The 20,780-nt window shown below is 44.4% G+C and overlaps 1 protein-coding gene across 5 annotated transcripts; it reads right to left on the reverse strand.

Annotated features, from left to right (window-relative positions):
- Positions 1-1,579: 1,579 nt before the first annotated feature.
- Positions 1,580-20,342, reverse strand: LOC112237362 (ribose-5-phosphate isomerase-like). 5 transcript variants are annotated; one of them, XM_042330409.1, is made up of 11 exons: positions 20,209-20,323; positions 19,963-20,041; positions 8,992-9,123; positions 8,707-8,767; positions 8,544-8,599; positions 8,380-8,439; positions 8,148-8,212; positions 7,671-7,739; positions 4,378-4,519; positions 2,152-2,251; positions 1,580-1,734 (listed from the first exon to the last, which is right to left on the reverse strand). In XM_042330409.1, exons 2-11 carry the CDS (start codon positions 20,017-20,019, stop codon positions 1,637-1,639), a joined length of 840 nt encoding a protein of 279 aa, XP_042186343.1. In that variant the 5' UTR covers positions 20,020-20,041; positions 20,209-20,323; the 3' UTR covers positions 1,580-1,636. The 5 variants fall into 5 exon arrangements, with proteins under 5 accessions (XP_042186343.1, XP_042186340.1, XP_042186345.1 ...); XM_042330406.1 differs by having other exon boundaries at positions 19,963-20,328; XM_042330411.1 differs by lacking the exon at positions 8,992-9,123 and having other exon boundaries at positions 20,209-20,315.
- Positions 20,343-20,780: the final 438 nt, after the last annotated feature.

The following is a 20,780-nucleotide window of genomic DNA, read 5'->3' on the forward strand; positions in this document are numbered from 1 at the left end:
ATTGGTTTCAGTGTGCTCCAACTGCACCAGGGTTCTCTGTTTATCTGAAGAGAATAGAAACCACTCAGGGAGTCCATGCAGGTTTAGCTACAGCCACAGTGAGTCAATACGGGCTACAAGTTTATGACTAGACCGACAGAGCTCTAATAGGTAACTGTGACCAGGACCCATAGGGCTCTAATAGGTAACTGTGACCAGAACCCATAGGGCTCTAATAGGGCACATTGACCAGGACCCATAGGGCTCTAATAGGGCACATTGACCAGGACCCAGAGGGCTCTAATAGGGCACTGTGACCAGGACCCAGAGGGCTCATTGACCAGGACCCATAGGGCTCTAATAGGGCACATTGACCAGGACCCATAGGGCTCTAATAGGGCACATTGACCAGGACCCAGAGGGCTCTAATAGGGCACTGTGACCAGGACCCAGAGGGCTCGTTGACCAGGACCCATAGGGCTCTAATAGGGCACATTGACCAGGACCCATAGGGCTCTAATAGGGCACATTGACCAGGACCCATAGGGCTCTAATAGGGCACATTGACCAGGACCCATAGGGCTCTAATAGGGCACATTGACCAGGACCCATAGGGCTCTAATAGGGCACATTGACCAGGACCCATAGGGCTCTAATAGGGCACATTGACCAGGACACATAGGGCTCTAATAGGGCTCTTTGACCAGGACCCATAGGGCTCCAATAGGGTACTGTGACCAGGACCCAGAGGGCTCGTTGACCAGGACCCATAGGGCTCTAATAGGGCACTTTGACCAGGACCCAGAGGGCTCTAATAAGGCACTGTGACTAGGACCCATAAGGCTCTAATAGGGCACTGTGACCAGGACCCATAGGGCTCTAATAGGGCTCGTTGACCAGGACCCATAGGGCACTGTGACCAGGACCCATAGGGCTCTAATAGGGCACTGTGACCAGGACCCATAGGGCTCTAATAGGGCTCTGGTCTAAAGTAGTGCACTATATAGAGAATAGGTGGCCATTTGGGATGCATCCATAATAAAATAGGGCACTGAGGCTGGTTGGTTCCAGGTGGAGGGGGTGCTGGTTGGTTCCAGGTGGAGGGGGTGCTGGTTGGTCCTAGGTGGAGGGGGGTGCTGGTTGGTTCCAGGTGGAGGGGGTGCTGGGTGGTTCCAGGTGGAGGGGGTGGTGCTGGTTGGTTCCAGGTGGAGGGGGTGGTGCTGGTTGGTTCCAGGTGGAGGGGGTGGTGCTGGTTGGTTCCAGGTGGAGGGGGTGGTGCTGGTTGGTTCCAGGTGGAGGGGGTGGTGCTGGTTGGTTCCAGGTGGAGGGGGTGGTGCTGGTTGGTTCCAGGTGGAGGGGGTGGTGCTGGTTGGTTCCAGGTGGAGGGGGTGGTGCTGGTTGGTTCCAGGTGGAGGGGGTGGTGCTGGTTGGTTCCAGGTGGAGGGGGTGGTGCTGGTTGGTTCCAGGTGGAGGGGGTGGTGCTGGTTGGTTCCAGGTGGAGGGGGTGGTGCTGGTTGGTTCCAGGTGGAGGGGGTGGTGCTGGTTGGTTCCAGGTGGAGGGGGTGGTGCTGGTTGGTTCCAGGTGGAGGGGGTGGTGCTGGTTGGTTCCAGGTGGAGGGGGTGGTGCTGGTTGGTTCCAGGTGGAGCAGGGCTCAGGTCAGTTGACTGGAGGGTCTCTAACCCCAACATTACCATCCTCCATCCCAAAGTACACCCGCTCTGCCATCCCCACAAACAGACCTGTCTCTACCACACCTAGGAGGGAGGGAGAGAGGCAAGGTGAGGTAGAGACATGAGGTAGGGGGAGGGAGAGAGGCAAGGTGAGTTAGGGGGAGGAAGAGAGGCAAGGTGAGGTAGGGGGAGGGAGGGAGAGACATGAGGTAGGAGGTAGAGAGGCAAGGTGAGGTGGGGGGCATGGTGAGGTAGGGGGAGGGAGAGGGGCAAGGTGAGGTAGGTAGGAGGGAGAGATGCATGGTGAGGTAGGGGGAGGGAGGCAAGGGGGAGGGAGAGCGGCATGGTGAGGTAAGGGGGAGGGAGAGAGGCAAGGTGAGGTAGGGGGGAGGGAGAGGGGCGAGATGGGAAGGAGAGAAACAGACAAACATTCATGTCCCAGAACAAGTCACTGTCGGAGCAGGAACAGCAGCAGCAATTTCAGTGTGTGTGTGTGTGTACCTGGAATCATCTTGATAGCGATATTGACCTCCTTCCAGTTGTGAGTGTGTTCAAACTTCCAGTCCAGAATGAAGTTACTATTGTCTGTTACCACCGGACCCTGAACAATCAAAATACTGGATCTCACATTTAAATGACCAATGAGAATGCTTTCCTCTCAGAAGAGGTCCAATGAAAACTCTTCCTGTCGTAAATGTCATGCTTTATGTGCTCTACACTGAAAGCCTGTTAATGACTTTCCACTCATTAATACGCTTCTCTTCTTGTGATTTATTCAACTGTTCATTTACAATTTTATATTCACTATAATACACAACAAATTACCTGAATGAACCACAGTGCATTCGGAAAGTATTCAGACCCCTTGACTTTTGCCACATTGTTATATTACAGCGTTATTCTAAAATTGATTCAATTGTTTTTTTCCCTCAATCTACACACAATATCCCATAATGACAAAGCAAAAACAGGTTACATTTTTGTAAATTTATTACAAATAAAAAGCTGAAATATAACATTAACATAAGTATATGCTTAACACCCCGCCAGTCCTACAATCTAAGCTAGATGCCCTCAATCTCACACAAATCATCAAGGAACCCACCAGGTACAACTCTGAATCTGTAAACAAGGGCACCCTCATAGACGTCATCCTGACCAACTGGCCCTCCAAATACACCTCCGCTGTCTTCAACCAGGATCTCAGCGATCACTGCATCATTGCCTGTATCCACTACGGATCCGCAGTCAAACGACCACCCCTCATCACTGTCAAACGCTCCCTAAAACACTTCTGTGAGCAGGCCTTTCTAATCGATCTGGCCCGGGTATCCTGGAAAGACATTGACCTCATCCCGTCAGTTGAGGATGCCTGGTCATTCTTTAAAAGTAACTTCCTCACCTTCTTAGATAAGCATGCTCCGTTCAAAAAAATGCAGAACTAAGAACAGATATAGCCCTTGGTTCACTCCAGACCTGACTGCCCTCGACCAGCACAAAAACATCCTGTGGTGGACTGCAATAGCATCGAATAGTCCCCACGATATGCAACTGTTAAGGGAAGTCAGGAACCAATACACGCAGTCAGTCAGGAAAGCTAAGGCCAGCTTCTTCAGGCAGAAGTTTGCAGGTTTTCATCAAGGATCTCGCTGTACTTTGCTCTGTTCCCCTTTCCCTCGATCCTGACTAGTCTCCCAGTCCCTGCCACTGATAAACATCCCCACAGCATGATGCTGCCACCACCATGCTTCACCGTAGGGATGGTGCCAGGTTTCCTCCAGACGTGACACTTGGCATTCAGGCCAAAGTGTTCAATCTTGATTTCATCAGACCAGAGAATCTTGTTTCTCGTGGACTAAGTCCTTTAGGTGCCTTTTGGCAAACTCCAAGTGTGCTGTCATGTGTCTTTTACTGAGGAGTGGCTTCCGTCTGGCCACTCTACCATAAAGGCCTGATTGGTGGAGAATTGCAGAGATGGGAGAAGCTTCCAGAAGGACAACCATCTCCACAGAAGAACCTTTGAGCTCTATCAGAGTGACCATCAGGTTCTTGGTCACCTCCCTGACCAAGGCCCTTCTTCCCCCGATTGCTGTGTGTTCTTGGAGACCTTCAATGCTGCAGACATTTTTTGCTACCCTTGCCCAGATCTGTGCCTCGACACAATCCTGTCTCGGAGCTCTACGGACAGTTCTTTCAACCTCAAGGCTTGGTTTTTGCTCTGACATGCACTGTCAACTGTGGGACCTTATATAGACAGGTGTGTGTCTTTCCAAATCATATCCAATCAATTTAATTGACCACAGGTGGATTCCAATCAAGTTGTAGAAACATCAAGGTGTTTCAATGGAAACAAGATGCACCTGAGCTCAATTTAGAGTCTCATAGCAAAGAGTCTGACTACTTATGTAAATAAGGAATCTGTTTCTGATTTTTCATACATTTGCTAACAATTCTAAAAACCTGTTTTCGCTTCGTCATTATGGGGTATTGTGTGTAAATTGATCAGAAAAAAATATTCAATCCATTTTAGAATACGGCTGTAAATTAACAAAATTTGGAAAAAGGGATCTCAATACTTTCCAAAGGCAATGTATCGTGTTAGTTCTTCACAGCTTTACAACAGGAAGAGTTGTATATATGGTGACTCACAGCTTTACAACAGGAAGAGTTGTGTATATGGTGACTCACAGCTTTACAACAGGAAGAGTTGTATATATGGTGACTCACAGCTTTACTGACGGCCATGCGGAGTACTGCCTCCCCTCCGAAGCGCTTGGCTATAGTCCTGGAGACGGGGACGTAGGCCATAGGGATCACCTCAATAGGAACACCCTTCTTCCACTGCTGACCCAGGACCGAGGAATCCTTCCTGGGGGGACACCCAGTTATTCAGGGCTCAACATTCAGGCACATTTTCCAGTGGAACACAGAGGTCAAGATCTGACAGAAATGTGGATGAGGCATAATTTGAACAGCAGGTGATTCTCTGTACTACGTTGGCTGAGCAAGAGGCCTACACAGGGTTCATACAGACATTGTCAAGTCAAATTCAAGGACCTACATTTTACTTATTGTAATAATCTATAGAAAAGCTCGCCCCGCGGGCGTGGCGGCTAGTCAGTGATATCAGTGATACTTGCTCCGGGTTTCAGAGTTGAATTTGACGGCTGTAGAAGGTGTCCAATTGAACTAGCTTCAGGTCTTAGCTGTAAATTAAATATGATCAACTGTATGTTCGGTTTTTACTAACTGTTGCTCAGATTCATGCATTTTATAGTTTTACTCACTGTTAAATTCTCATCTTCATGTGTTGTTTTATAGTTACTTGACCTTTTCATGTTTATTACCCGGCTTTGCAACACCCAAACCGCCCGCGTGGCGGCTAGTCGCCATTTATTTTTATTTATTTATTTTTATTTTTTTAAATAATGGAATCAAATCAAATGTACTTATATAGCCCTTCTTACATTAGCTGATATATCAAAGTGCTCTACAGAAACCCAGCCTAAAACCCCAAACAGCAAGCAATGCAGGTGTAGAAGCACGGTGGCTAGGAAAAACTCCCTAGAAAGGCCCAAACCTAGGAAGAAACCTAGAGAGGAACCAGGCTATGAGGGGTGGCCAGTCCTCTTCTGGCTGTGCCAGGTGGAGATTATAAACCTAGAGAGGAACCAGGCTTTGAGGGGTGGCCAGTCCTCTTCTGGCTGTGCCGGGTGGAGATTATAACAGAACATGGCCAAGATGTTCAAATGTTGGAATTGTTGAATAAAGTTGAAAAGCTGAAATATCTAGAGTCAATAAGTAGTCAACCCTTTATGGCGCATTGAAATACTGCATAATAAGTTACATGGACTCACTGTGTGCCGTAATAGTGTTTAACATGATTTTTTAAAGACTACCCCATCTCTGTACCCCACACATACAATTACCTATGGTTCCTCAGTCTAGCAGTGAATTTCAAACAGTTTCAACCACAAAGACCAGGGAGGCATCTATTGGTAGATGGGTAAAAATAAAAAAGCAGACATTGAATATCCCTTTTGAGCATGAAGTTATTAATTACACATTGGATGATATCTACTGGGTGAAATTCCACAGTGTGCCATCAAAGCAGCAAGATTTGTGACCTGTTGCCACGAGAAAAGGGCAACCAGTGAAGAACACACACCATTGTAAATACAACCCATATTTATGCTCATTTATTTTATCTTGTGTCCTTTACCATTTGTACATTGTTAAAACACTGTGTGTGTGTGTGTGTGTGTGTGTGTATATATATATATATATAAAATATGACATTTGTAATGTCTTTATTGTTTTGAAACTTCTGTATGTGTAATGTTTACTGTTAATTTTTATTGTTTATTTCACTTTGTATATTATCTACCTCACTTGCTTTGGCAATGTTAACACATGTTTCCCATGCCAATAAAGCCCTTGAATTGAATTGAGAGAAGGGAGAGAGAAAGAAGGGAGAGAGAGAGAGAGAAGGAAGAGAGACAGAGACAGAGAGCGAGAGAGCGAGAGAGCGAGAGAGCGCGAGAGAGAGAAGGGAGATATAGTGAGAGAGTAAGAGAGAGAGAGCTAAAGAGTGAGAGAGAGAGAGAGAGATTGAGTGAGCATGGCCTTGCTATTGAGAGAAGCCGGAATAGACTATCTTCTCTTGAGAGACACGTCTGCCTATGTGTACACTGTCCACAAAATGAGGTGGACACCTAGCTGCACTTCCTATCCTCCTGCCAAATGTATGACCATATTAGAGACACGTATTTCCCTCAGATTACACAAACCCCAAAAGAACACATTTTGATAAAGTCCCATATCTATTGGCTGAAAACCACAGTGTACCATCACAGCAGCAACATTTGTGACTTGTTGCCACAAACACAAAAAAATAATGTAAATTCAGCCCATATTTATCCATTTGCACATCATTACAACACTGTATATAGTCATAATATGTATATTGTCTTGGAGCTTTTTGTGTGTAATGTCCAAATGTTTTTTTAGTCTTTTGTTTATGATCTATTTCACTTGCTTTGGCAATGTAAACATATGTTTCCCATGCCTATAAAGAACTTTGAATTGAATTGGTGTATCAATACACCCAGTCACTACAAAGATACAGGCGTCCTTCCTAACGCAATTATCGGAGAGGAAGGAAGCCGCTCAGAGATTTCACCATGAGGCCAATGGTGACTTTAAAACAGTTAGAGTTTAATGGCTGTGATTGGAGACAACTGAGGATGGGGCAACAGTGTAGCTACTCCACAATACGAACCTAAATGACAGAGTGAAAAGAAGGAAGCCCTTACAGAATAATCTCCCAAAACATGCATCCTATTTGCAACAAGGCACTAAAGTCATACTGCAAAGAGTGTGGCAAAGAAATTAACTTATTGTCCTGAATACAAAGAGGTTGTTTGGGGAAAAACCAATACCACACAGTGGTAACTGCATCATGTTATGAGTATGCTCAACAGGGCAATAACCTAAAACACAAGGCCAAATCTACTCTGGAGTTGCTGACCAATAAGACAGTGAATCTACTTCAATCTATGGCAAGACCTGAAAATGGTTGTCTAGCCATGATCAATACCCAATTTGACAACACCTAAAGATGCCTCAACAAAGCATTGCCTCAAGGGTGTGAATACTTCTGCATTTCATTCAATACATTTGCTAAAATCCCCTTGTCATTAAGGGGTATTGTGTGTAGATCGGTGAGAAAACATTAATTCATTTGAAAATCAGGCTGTAACAACAAAATGTGGAATAAGTCAAGGGGTATGAATACTTTCTGAAGGCACTGGCCTAGATTAAAAATAGCATTACTACAATATTATTTTCACTGGCTCAAGCGGGCCACTGACGGGGATGAAGGACCTGGCCTGGAGGGTTCCCAGGCCTGCAGTGGAGTCCTCCGGGGTTTCTTTATATTTTTAACCTCTATTATACTTTAGCCAATCAAAGACCTCACCAAGTCTAGGCACTATGCAATTACAGGAGAACACACCCACCTGAAGTCAGCGATGACGATGAAGTGTTTGGCACAGCCGGCTACAATCTTCTCCTGAGTCAGACAGCCTCTAGGAGAGTGAGTGAGGGAGAGGAGTGAGGGAGAGGGGAGACAAAGATAACTGGTGAGATGGTGATGTATGGAGCCTGGCATGGATAGTAAACAGGACTGTTAGCCAGGGAGAGCAACGGGACTGTTAGCCAGGGAGAGCAACGGGACTGTTAGCCAGGGAGAGCAACGGGACTGTTAGCCAGGGAGAGCAACGGGACTGTTAGCCAGGGAGAGCAACGGGACTGTTAGCCAGGGAGAGCAACGGGACTGTTAGCCAGGGAGAGCAACGGGACTGTTAGCCAGGGAGAGCAACGGGACTGTTAGCCAGGGAGAGCAACGGGACTGTTAGCCAGGGAGAGCAACGGGACTGTTAGCCAGGGAGAGCAACAGCCTAGAACTGTGATCCGGTGAATATACAGCGTCTTACCCTCCTCCTTTGATGAGTGTGAGAGCAGCATCCACCTCGTCTGCCCCATCGATGGCCACGTCCAGCTGGAAGGGGGTTAGAGGTCAGAGAGGTAGAACACAATACTGCTGACAATAACACAGTCTACAGGACAAACTTCTGATTTAACACACTAACCCCACACGTTTCCTAAAGAATGTGTCAAATGTGACATGTAACACATCGTTTAAAAAAAGTTGCTAACCAACAGTACCTCTGGGTGTCTATCCAGATCAGACAGGGTTAGACCATGCTGCAGAATCAACTGACGAGCCTGGAGGACAAGATCAAATGTTGAGGGCCATCTGCCAGATTAAAGTCGGCTCTCTGAGATCCCTGTAGAATACATGATACACAGCCATCGCACCTCACACTCACCTGGAAGGAGGTGGGGACACACACTATGTTGAGTTTCTCCTGACGAACTCTCTCCGCTAGAACAGGTCAGAGAGGTGATCACAATCAGCCTTTGTGGATGAATAAAGTACTACATTCTCTTGTTCTACAATCAACCGGTAGGCTAGTATTATAGTCTCCTCACCTAGTCTGTCTACAGCATACACAATGGTGGATCCACTGCCCACTCCAACCACCTGGTTGTTCTGTGATGGAAGGAAAGACATGTAACAGCCAGTTCACATGATCATATAGCCAGAAGATACAGACCCACCGTTACGCTTGTTTACACTGAGCTGCACTGGGGTCAGAACGCAATCATGGTTACATTAAGACACCGTGGAACCGGAGAGAGATATGGGTTGGTAAACGTACCTCGATGCAGGGATGGGATATGGAACTGTACTCCAAATGTTACCTTTATCCTTACCGATACAGCGAGAAGACTGTAAAACCCGCGGTGTCTCACAAAAAACTGCCCCGAAAGATGTAGCAGAGGGAGGAGAGGCTCCAGCTTAATGGCCGTCGGGGGACAAGGAGAGTTTGGAAGCATTGAGTGACTCTGTTGGCGGGAGTAAAGTTGGTGAAAAGGACGCACATCGCTTGGCACGAATGATAGAAAGGAAGTATGCCTAGTGAGGTTTGATGAAGTGGTTCTCCTGAATCCTGGAAACCTTGGGTATGTGAGATATGAGGTAATACCGTACGTACAGAAGCCGCTGCAGTGTTACATTGTAAAAGTTCACACGTTGACAAGTGTTTGACAAAGGAAGAAATATGTATTAGCTGACAAGTCAGATGAGGCATGTTGCTGTAATTGTGATGGGAATCACATTCCCGGAGTGCCCTGTATGGATGAAGAGGTCGCAGTAGCTAGGATCAGGGTCATCCAGCAGGTCTCCTATGTAGAGGCAGTGAAAATAGCTTGAGTAGAGATGGTAGTGGATGTCCCACAGTCTGCAGTCAAAGACATGCAGGAGAAGGATCCCAACACAGTGAAAATAGCTAGAGTAGAGATGGTAGTGGATGTCCCACAGTCTGCAGTCAAAGACATGCAGGAGAAGGATCCCAACACAGTGAAAATAGCTAGAGTAGAGATGGTAGTGGATGTCCCACAGTCTGCAGTCAAAGCCATGCAGGAGAAGGATCCCAACACAGTGAAAATAGCTAGAGTAGAGATGGTAGTGGATGTCCCACAGTCTGCAGTCAAAGCCATGCAGGAGAAGGATCCCAACACAGTGAAAATAGCTAGAGTAGAGATGGTAGTGGATGTCCCACATTCTGGAGTCAAAGCCATGCAGGAGAAGGATCCCAACACAGTGAAAATAGCTAGAGTAGAGATGGTAGTGGATGTCCCACAGTCTGCAGTCAAAGCCATGCAGGAGAAGGATCCCAACACAGTGAAAATAGCTAGAGTAGAGATGGTAGTGGATGTCCCACAGTCTGCAGTCAAAGACATGCAGGAGAAGGATCCCAACACAGTGAAAATAGCTAGAGTAGAGATGGTAGTGGATGTCCCACAGTCTGCAGTCAAAGCCATGCAGGAGAAGGATCCCAACACAGTGAAAATAGCTAGAGTAGAGATGGTAGTGGATGTCCCACATTCTGCAGTCAAAGCCATGCAGGAGAAGGATCCCAACACAGTGAAAATAGCTAGAGTAGAGATGGTAGTGGATGTCCCACAGTCTGCAGTCAAAGCCATGCAGGAGAAGGATCCCAACACAGTGAAAATAGCTAGAGTAGAGATGGTAGTGGATGTCCCACAGTCTGCAGTCAAAGCCATGCAGGAGAAGGATCCCAACACAGTGAAAATAGCTAGAGTAGAGATGGTAGTGGATGTCCCACATTCTGCAGTCAAAGCCATGCAGGAGAAGGATCCCAACACAGTGAAAATAGCTAGAGTAGAGATGGTAGTGGATGTCCCACAGTCTGCAGTCAAAGCCATGCAGGAGAAGGATCCCAACACACAAGCAGTGAAGGTGGACTTGTTGCGTTCATACAGCAAGTGATAAATTGCCACAGAAACAATCTAAAGAAGCTAGACAAAAATGTGATGGCGGCAAAAATATTTCTGGAACGCCAGTACTTTACAGCCGAAATGTTAAAGAAAACTGAATGAAGAGGTTCCCCCCTCCCAGGTTCCTGCGCCTGTGTAAAGGTCTGAATAGACTTTTCAATCAGGCTGAAAGAATATTTAAAAATTTTTACTTTTGAATACTAATAGTACATTTGTTCACATTTCCCTAGTCTAGGTTTGTTTAGCGTTAAAGCTGATCAGTTTTCCCCTCAGCCAGTAGGTGGCGGCATGCACCTCTAACGCTGTTTGCGGACTGCGATAATACCATAGAAAACTGCCCTTTTTGTCCTCATGCTAGCTAGCAGTAGCCACCTCAGCCATTTTGGAATGGCAGGGTCAGCCAATCAGCTCCTTTGTTGTTCAAGGCAACGTGCCATTCCAAAATTGCTGCTGTGGCTACTGTTAGCTAGCATGAGGATGAAAAGGGCAGTTTCACAGGACAACTACCATTATTTCCATCTTTGATGGAGCAGTGTGGATAGGAGGTCAAACTCGGTGTACAGTGGCACATCCCATCCCTGCATTGAGGAACGTTTTTCAACCCATATCTTTCGTCAAACTCGGTGTACAGTGGCACATCCCATCCCTGCATTGAGGAACGTTTTTCAACCAATATCTTTCGTCAAACTCGGTGTACAGTGGCATATCCCATCCCTGCATTGAGGTACGTTTACCAACCCATATCTTGCGCCAAACCCAGTGCAGCTCAGTGTAAACGAGAATAACGGCACGGTCAGTATCTTCTGGCAATATGATAATACCACCATTTCCCATGACCATGGCACTATGAAATAACTATTCCTAGAATCCCAGTAGTACATCTCTCCATAATAGTGTAAGATCTTCATACATCTGTTCCATTATAAATCTACTGATGTCTTACCACAGATTCCTTACATTAATACAATGCAGAAAAAGATGCAACACATTACAAAATATTTTATTTAAACTTCTTCATATTAGGTGGTTGGCAGGATAATATTTCTGAATAATATAAAAAGAAACTAACTTAATTTTGTTAATAAATAGGTATGTGTGGAGCAACATCCAAACTTTTCCCCAACAGATATTAACAATAAAACCATTCCAATAGGGAATGACATGAGGTATAGAATCAACATCATGTTGAAACAGGGTTCCTATAGCTCTGTTGTTGTTGAATGGACCAACATGACATAAGTGATCAGAATTCCTTAGAACTAAGTAAAAAGACCCTCTGTATTTACAAATTGGCTCACCAATAGGATATTATTTCAGAACCAATATTCTAAAAAACAATATTTTTATACAATATGTCCCAATTATTCCATATGTAATATCTATGTGGAGAAAAATTGTGTTTATAAATTAAGGACCATGACAAGAAAACGTTCTGCTTTTCATCGACAGGTTTCACTGGAACTTTGCCAATATATACCAACATGAAGTTAAGGCCACCAAAAGTAGAAGACATGAGGAATAAAGTTCCCCATAGAAGTGAGTCTTCTTAGGAATTGTTTTATCCAATTGATGTTAAACTTATTATTTAGAAGGCCAGAAAAATTCAGCCCGCCATACTCATAAGTGTTCACAGTTTCCTAATGTAATTGGTACGGTTTCTCCACAGAAAGTTTAAAATCATCTGGTTGCTCTTCGCTTATTTTACAGGCAAGACAAAGATATGCTGCCCTATGTTAGTCCAGTCAAGAGATTCCCTCAGCCTTGGTTATTAGGACTCTTCCTTTTAAAGATAAGCCCCTCTGTGGCCATCGATTTAGCTTCTGTTTTTTTTAGTAAGATGTTTAAAATGTAAACAGCATCTAGACTTCTGATCCTTAGTGATGGTTCGGCCTAAATATATCAGTTCTTTCACCGGAATACCATATGAAGGTGTCACACAAACTTAGAATCCTTTTCCAAAGCATCTAGTCTATCACACTGATCGATATGAGATGCTTGGGAATGCAGCCCAAAGCGGGTGGTAAACTCCATCTAAGGCTAAATACCAGCACAAGACCGATAGTCGACAAGTACCGTAAGGGAAAGTTGAAAAGAACTTTGAAGAGAGAGTTCAAGAGGGCGTGAAACCGTTGAGGTAAAAATCTGACTAGTGTCTTTCAGGAAGTGTCGAAATCAGCCAGCTGGCTTATTATTTTTATACCAGCCATGGAAATACCTTGTACAGGACTATTCTTTAAAGAATGTAAGAAGTTGGGTGATTAATAAAAATAGATAGTGAGTGGAATTAGGCAAGGTTGTCCTATCACAAATCTAGGTGAGGTGCCATGTTTAAGTTTGATAGTGCTGTTACCTTTCGTAGCGTCTTAATAGCCTCACAGAAAACAAATCCCAAATTTCTCAAGGGATTGTCAGAGGAACCGACAGGTCTGTGTCAAATGCTTTACAAAACTCGCCCCATAATCATATGAAGCTATCCTGTTGTCAGGTCTGACTAGTTAAGTATGTCTAATACTAGTCTGATATTGTTAGAAATATGTCTGTTCCTCATGAAGCCAGACTGTGTTACATCAATAATTGCATCCAGGACTTCTTTAAATATTTTTGAAAGTAGTAAGACTAATATCTTAGTCATTATTAAGATGACAAAATGGTCGCCAGTTATGGATGAGCAGCACTTATTTTTTAGTGTTTTGACCTCGGACTCATTGTAGGAGGGAGAACATTGTTACAATACTCAGAAAATAACTTCTGACGTAATTCCATCAATACCTGGGGATTTATTGTTCTTTAGATGTTTGATAGAGATGATTGAGTCTTCAACTATCACACGGTTTAGATTCTATATCACTGAGAGAGGGTCTAGTTTGAGAAACAGGCGCATCAAGTCCTCAACTGGCAGCTACATTAAATAGTACCCACAAAACACCTGTCTCAATGTCAACAGTGAAGAGGCAATTCAGGGATGCTGGCCTTCTAGGCAGAGTTGCAAACAAAAAGCCTAATCTAAGACTGGCCAATAAAAAGAAAAGATTAAGATGGGCAAAAGTACACAGACACTGGACAGAGGAACTCTGCCTACAAGGTCAGCATCCCAGAGTCGCCTCTTCACTGTTGACATTGAGACAGGTGTTTTGTGCGAACTATTTAATGAAGCTGCCAGTTGAGGACTTGTGAGGCGTCGGTTCTCAAACTAGACACTAATGTACTTGTCCTCTTGCTCAGTTGTGCACCGGGGCCTCCCACTCTTTCAATTCTGGCTGGAGCCAGTTTGCGAGGTCTGTGAAGGGAGTAGTACACAGCATTGTACGAGATCTTCAGTTTCTCGCATGGAATAGCCTTCATTTCACAGAACAAGAATAGACTTCAGAAGAAAGTCCTTTGTTTCTGGCCATTTTGAGCCTGTAATCGAACCCACAAATGCTGATACTCCAGATACTCAACTAGTCTAAAGGTGGCCAGTTTTATTGCTTCTGTAAATCAGAACAGTTCAGCTGTGCTAACATAATTGCAAAAGGGTTTTCCTACGATCAATTAGCCTTTTAAAATGATAAACTTGGATTAGCTTACACAACGTGCCATTGGAACACAAGAGTGATGGTTGCTGATAATGGACCTATGTACGCCTATGTAGATATTCCATAGTAATGCGACTCAATGCCTATGAAGAAGTCCATAAATTTCCATTAATTATTTAAAAATTTAAAAGCAGTTTCCAGCAACAATAGTCATTTACAACATTAACAATGTCTACACTGTATTTCTGATCAATTTGATGTTATTTTAAATGGACAAAAGTGCTTTTCTTTCAAAAACAGAAATATACTTAAGTGACCGCAAACCTTTGAACGGTAGTGTATAGTTGAAGTCAGAAGTTTAAATGTATTTGGCTAAGGTGTATAAACTCAGTTTCACAATTCCTGACAGTTAATCCTAGTAAAAATTCCCTGTTGTAGGTCAGCTAGGATCACCACTATTTTAAGAATGTGAAATGTCAGAATAAGAGTAGAGAGAATTATTTATTTCAGCTTTTATTTCATTCATCACATTCCCAGTGGGCCAGAAGTTTACATACACTCAATTAGTATTTTGTATCATTGCCTTTAAATTGTTTAACTTGGGTCAAACGTTTTGGGTAGCCTTCCACAATAAGTTGGGTGAATTCTGACCCATTTCACCTGACAGAGCTGGTGTAACTGAGTCAGGTTTGTAGGCCTTTGATGTCCTTATGCCATTTTACCACAGCTTTGGAAGTATGCTTGGGGTCATTGTCCATTTGGAAGACCCATTTGTGACCAAGCTTTAACTTCCTGACTGATAGCTAGAGATGTTGCTTCAATATATCCACAATTTTCCTCCCGCATGATGTCATCTGTTTTGTGAAGTGCACCAGTCCCTCCTGCAGCAAAGCACCCTACAACATGATGCTGCCTCCCCCATGCTTCACGGTTGGAATGGTGTTCTTTGGCTTACAAGCCACCCCCTTTCTTCTCCAAACATAACGATGGTCATTATGGCCAAACAGTTCTATTTTTGTTTCATCAGACCAGAGGACATTTCTCCAAAAAGTACAATCTTTGTCCCCATGTGCAAATCGTAGTCTGACTTTATGGCGGTTTTGGAGTAGTGGCTTCTTCCTTGCTGAGCGGCCTTTCAGGTTATGTCGATTTAGGACTCGTTTTACTGTGGATATAGATACTTTTGTACCCGTTTCCTCCAGCTTCTTCACAAGGTCCTTCGCTGTTGTTCTGGGATTGATTTGCACTTTTCGCACCAAAGTACGTTCATCTCTAGGAGACAGAATGTGTCTCCTTCCTGAGCGGTATGACGGCTGCGTGGTCCCATTGTGTTTATACTTGCGTACTATTGTTTGTACAGATGAACATGGTACCTTCAGGCATTTGGAAATTGCTCCCAAGGATGAACCAGACTTGGAGGTATTTTTTTCTGAGGTCTTCTCTGATTTATTTGGATTTTCCCATGATGTCAAGCAAAGAGGCACTGAGTTTGAAGGTAGGCCTTGAAATACATCCACAGGTGCACCTCCAATTGACATCAATTAGCCTATCTGAAGCAATGACATTTTCTGGAATTTTCCAAGCGGTTTAAAGGCACAGTCAACTTAGTGTATGTAAACGTCCTACTTCAACTGTATGTGTATTTATGTATATCCAGTTGATTTCATCTCTATATATTATCCAGTTTATTTCATCTTCAAATCAAATCAAATTTTATTTGTCACATACACATGGTTAGCAGATGTTAATGCGAGTGTAGCGAAATGCTTGTGCTTCTAGTTCCGACAATGCAGTAATAACCAACAAGTAATCTAACTAACAATTCCAAAACTACTGTCTTATACACAGTGTAAGGGGATAAAGAATATGTACATAAGGATATATGAATGAGTGATGGTACAGAGCAGCATAGGCAAGATACAGTAGCTGATATCAAGTACAGTATATACATATGAGATGAGTATGTAAACAAAGTGGCATAGTTAAAGTGGCTAGTGATACATGTATTACATAAGGATGCAGTCGATGATATAGAGTACAGTATATACGTATGCATATGAGATGAATAATGTAGGGTAAGTAACATTATAGAAGGTAGCATTGTTTATATATTTACATCATTTCCCCATCAATTCCCATTACTAAAGTGGCTGGAGTTGAGTCAGTGTCATTGTCAGTGTGTTGGCAGCAGCCACTCAATGTTAGTGGTGGCTGTTTAACAGTCTGATGGCCTTGAGATAGAAGCTGTTTTTCAGTATCTCGGTCCCAGCTTTGATGCACCTGTACTGACCTCGCCTTCTGGATAATAGCGGGGTGAACAGGCAGTGGCTCGGGTGGTTGATGTCCTTGATGATCTTTATGGCCTTCCTGTAACATCGGGTGGTGTAGGTGTCCTGGAGGGCAGGTAGTTTGCCCCCGGTGATGCGTTGTGCAGACCTCACTACCCTCTGGAGAGCCTCATGGTTGAGGGCGGAGCAGTTGCCGTACCAGGCGGTGATACAGCCCGCCAGGATGCTCTCGATTGTGCATCTGTAGAAGTTTGTGAGTGCTTTTGGTGACAAGCCGAATTTCTTCAGCCTCCTGAGGTTGAAGAGGCGCTGCTGCGCCTTCTTCACGATGCTGTCTGTGTGAGTGGACCAATTCAGTTTGTCTGTGATGTGTATGCCGAGGAACTTAAAACTTGCTACCCTCTCCACTACTGTTCCATCGATGTGGATGGGGGGGGTGTTCCCTCTGCTGTTTCCTGAAGTCCACAATCATCTCCTTAGTTTTGTTGACGTTGAGTGTGAGGTTATTTTCCTGACACCACACTCCGAGGGCCCTCACCTCCTCCCTGTAGGCCGTCTCGTCGTTGTTGGTAATCATTGTGTCGTCCGCAAACTTGATGATTGAGTTGGAGGCGTGCGTGGCCACACAGTCGTGGGTGAACAGGGAGTACAGGAGAGGGCTCAGAATGCACCCTTGTGGGGCCCCAGTGTTGAGGATCAGCGGGGAGGAGATGTTGTTGCCTACCCTCACCACCTGGGGGCGGCCCGTCAGGAAGTCCAGTACCCAGTTGCACAGGGCGGGGTCGAGACCCAGGGTCTCGAGCTTGATGACGAGCTTGGAGGGTACTATGGTGTTGAATGCCGAGCTGTAGTCGATGAACAGCATTCTCACATAGGTATTCCTCTTGTCCAGATGGGTTAGGGCAGTGTGCAGTGTGGTTGAGATTGCATCGTCTGTGGACCTATTTGGGCGGTAAGCAAATTGGAGTGGGTCTAGGGTGTCAGGTAGGGTGGAGGTGATATGGTCCTTGACTAGTCTCTCAAAGCACTTCATGATGACGGATGTGAGTGCTACGGGGCGGTAGTCGTTTAGCTCAGTTACCTTAGCTTTCTTGGGAACAGGAACAATGGTGGCCCTCTTGAAGTATCATATATATATATATATATAAAATCCAGTTTATTTATTAACTCAATCAGTTCCATCTTCTCCCCGAGAGGCCAGCTGGTGACCTCTGAGAAAGGGAAGTTTCCTCTGCTCTTAGCCAGATTAAGACCACATAAGGTATTTGACCACCTCAACTTTAAAAGAGCTCACAGTTCTTGCAATATGATTTTTCTTCACAAGCCATTTCCAAAAGTGTGAGAGCAGATCTTTAACCTCAAATTTCATTATTTAACAAGGAGCCATTTAGCTTCCAGTAGGATGCCCTACCAAGGTTAGTATCAGGGGTAAATATTTTGACATTAATGTAAATGGCCCTATGGTCTGAGGGGAGTACAACACACTATCAATACATTTCAATATAAGCCAAAAATGTATTCTGGAACCTGTTTTGTTACTCCAACTGGATGATCTGTCAGCCAGAAACCTCTCTCTCCATATATCAGTAAGATCAAACTTTTCCATAAAAAGTATTAAACCCAAATTCTGATTGGTTGGTCTACCTGGGGGCCATCTATCAGTTGAATTATCTATAGTGATGTTAAAGTCGCCTCCTATCAATAATAACGAATTGGTAAATTTAGATAATGAAGTATACGTTTCTCTACTGACTCAAGCAACTCATTCTCATGTTCAGTGTTTACAGTAATGAGCGTAATGTCATTGTAACTAATCACAAGACAAATAAAGTGACCAAAGGGGTCACAGTCCAACTGGACTGGAATGCGGACCTCAGTTCATGTTGCAATCGCCCACGTGGGTATATGTTCCTAAAAACCAACGAGGAGATGGGAGAGGCGGGACATGCAGCACGTCCAGTGTCACAAAATCAACATGCGGACACACGGGCACCAGAGGTCTGGTTAGCAAGGTGCAGATGCTCCTGAGCAGTGTGGGTGCAATGATTGAAGAACATGTACACGAGCCTCGCAAAATAATTGTACACATTATTCCCTCATTGCGTCAACGAGCATCTGTGTAGCCAGGTGCTAAAATAGAACTTGGTTCTATTCGTAACACTTGATGCGCTGCAAGTCTCGCCTCTCCACATTGGTTTTTAGGAACAAAAACGCACGTGGGTGATTGCAACATGAACTGAGGTCCACACTCCAGTTGGTGGTGGTAATGCACCTTAAAGTTGGTTGCCAACTGCCATATAAAGTCCAAAGAAGAAGAAGCCTGAAGGAGGAGAGATTACTAGACACTAACTAGGTTTACCCTTTTATCTGTCTGAGTAGAGGACCTTGTGCATTTCAGGTAAAATAACAACCCAATGTTTATATCACAGGACAAATGAGCTAGCAACAGCAAGGTAGCAAATATAAATGTTTAATGCTTTTAGATCTGTCCCAAAATTAATATAGTTGGTTCAGAGTTCATTTTGATATTTCAATTGTGCCCTGCCCTATGGGGCTCCCGATCACAGCCTGTTGTGATACAGCCCGGGATCGAACCAGGGTCTGTTGTGACGCCTCTATCACCGAGATGCGGTACATTAGACCACTACGCCACTCAGTAGCGCATTCACTAGATGGTTGTGCAGCTTTGTTGTGGTCATGTTCACTTACCTGGCCGCCACTACCGTCTACCTGGCCGCCACTACCGTCTACCTGGCCGCCACTACCGTCTACCTGGCCGCCACTACCGTCTACCTGGCCGCCACTACCGTCTACCTGGCCGCCACTACCGTCTACCTGGTCGGCACATAACATATCTGCGCCAACTAGCTAGATACCGTGTCGAAGTCCAGGTATGTTTACTGTCTAACTACTTCCTAACGTTTCACTAGTACATTACATGATGTACTAGTCAGTCAACTAGGTACCTGGACACGGTATGTTTACTGTCTAACTACTTCCTAACGTTTCACTAGTACATTACATGATGTACTAGTCAACTAGGTACCTGGACACGGTATGTTTACTGTCTAACTACTTCCTAACGTTTCACTAGTACATTACATGATGTACTAGTCAACTAGGTACCTGGACACGGTATGTTTACTGTCTAACTACTTCCTAACGTTTCACTAGTACATTACATGATGTACTAGTCAGTCAACTAGGTACCTGGACACGGTATGTTTACTGTCTAACTACTTCCTAACGTTTCACTAGTACATTACATGATGTACTAGTCAACTAGGTACCTGGACACGGTATGTTTACTGTCTAACTACTTCCTAACGTTTCACTAGTACATTACATGATGTACTAGTCAACTAGGTACCTGGACACGGTATGTTTACTGTCTAACTACTTCCTAACGTTTCACTAGTACATTACATGATGTACTAGTCAACTAGGTGTTTAGCATGAGCATGGCCCCCACATTAACACACTGAACTGAGCCCGTAGCTGACCTAGCTATCTGCTAAACAAAATACATGAACTGTCCCCATTGTTAGCTATATTAGTCAACACAATATCAGTTGTGTTACCTGAACATGATTATCCACCGCAGCATAGCCTGCTAGTTTCTTCGCTTCTTCCGCCATGCCGTGTCTGCTGCTGGGACTCCTAAAGAGAGACACGTGTTTCAGCTTGGGGGTGAACGGCGTCTGTTTCCTCCCTCCTGCAGAACGGTGGCCGGCTGACAGCAGGGTGGGACCGAGCCACCTCTGGAGGAGCATAGCCCTGCCCATCGACGACTGACAAATGCACGATGTGCTGCAAAATAAACCTACTATGTTGTTGCTGAGTCCTTATGCCGCTCGACCAACGCGTTAAACCCACTGAACTGTTGACATGTATATCTGTGTACATGTAACCTTCCTCGATTAGTGCTGCGTTCAACATCCCAACATCCCTGAACGGTTTAAAACTGTTCATCAATTAAAGGGACAGTCTGTACGTTTTCCAGTCATTTGATAAATGATAAATGCCCCTTGATTTAGGCGTTTTGTTGTTATAGGTAAAAGTTACACTATGCAGAAATCACTCCACCATTTCCCGGGTGCTAAAACTCTAATAGTTTGTCTAATTTCAGTTTATGGGTCAAAATAAGTAAGTATAGTAAGTATAGCGTAGATAATCATTATACCGTCTAAACCGCTGTGAAATAGATTTTACAGAACTCAAAATATTGTTGTTTCAGCTGTTTAAAGTTGGTGTACAAAACAGAAAGTACAAGTTGCTCAAACAAAAAAGTAAGAAGCATAGATATAGCACACATATATCAGATCCACCGCTTCTTAGACTTGCTTTCAGGTAGAATGATAGATCTATAGTTTATTTTTCTATGTGAAATAAGGACGAT

Source organism: Oncorhynchus tshawytscha, linkage group LG11 (assembly GCF_018296145.1).
Source record: "Oncorhynchus tshawytscha isolate Ot180627B linkage group LG11, Otsh_v2.0, whole genome shotgun sequence".
Classification (NCBI taxonomy): domain Eukaryota; kingdom Metazoa; phylum Chordata; class Actinopteri; order Salmoniformes; family Salmonidae; genus Oncorhynchus; species Oncorhynchus tshawytscha.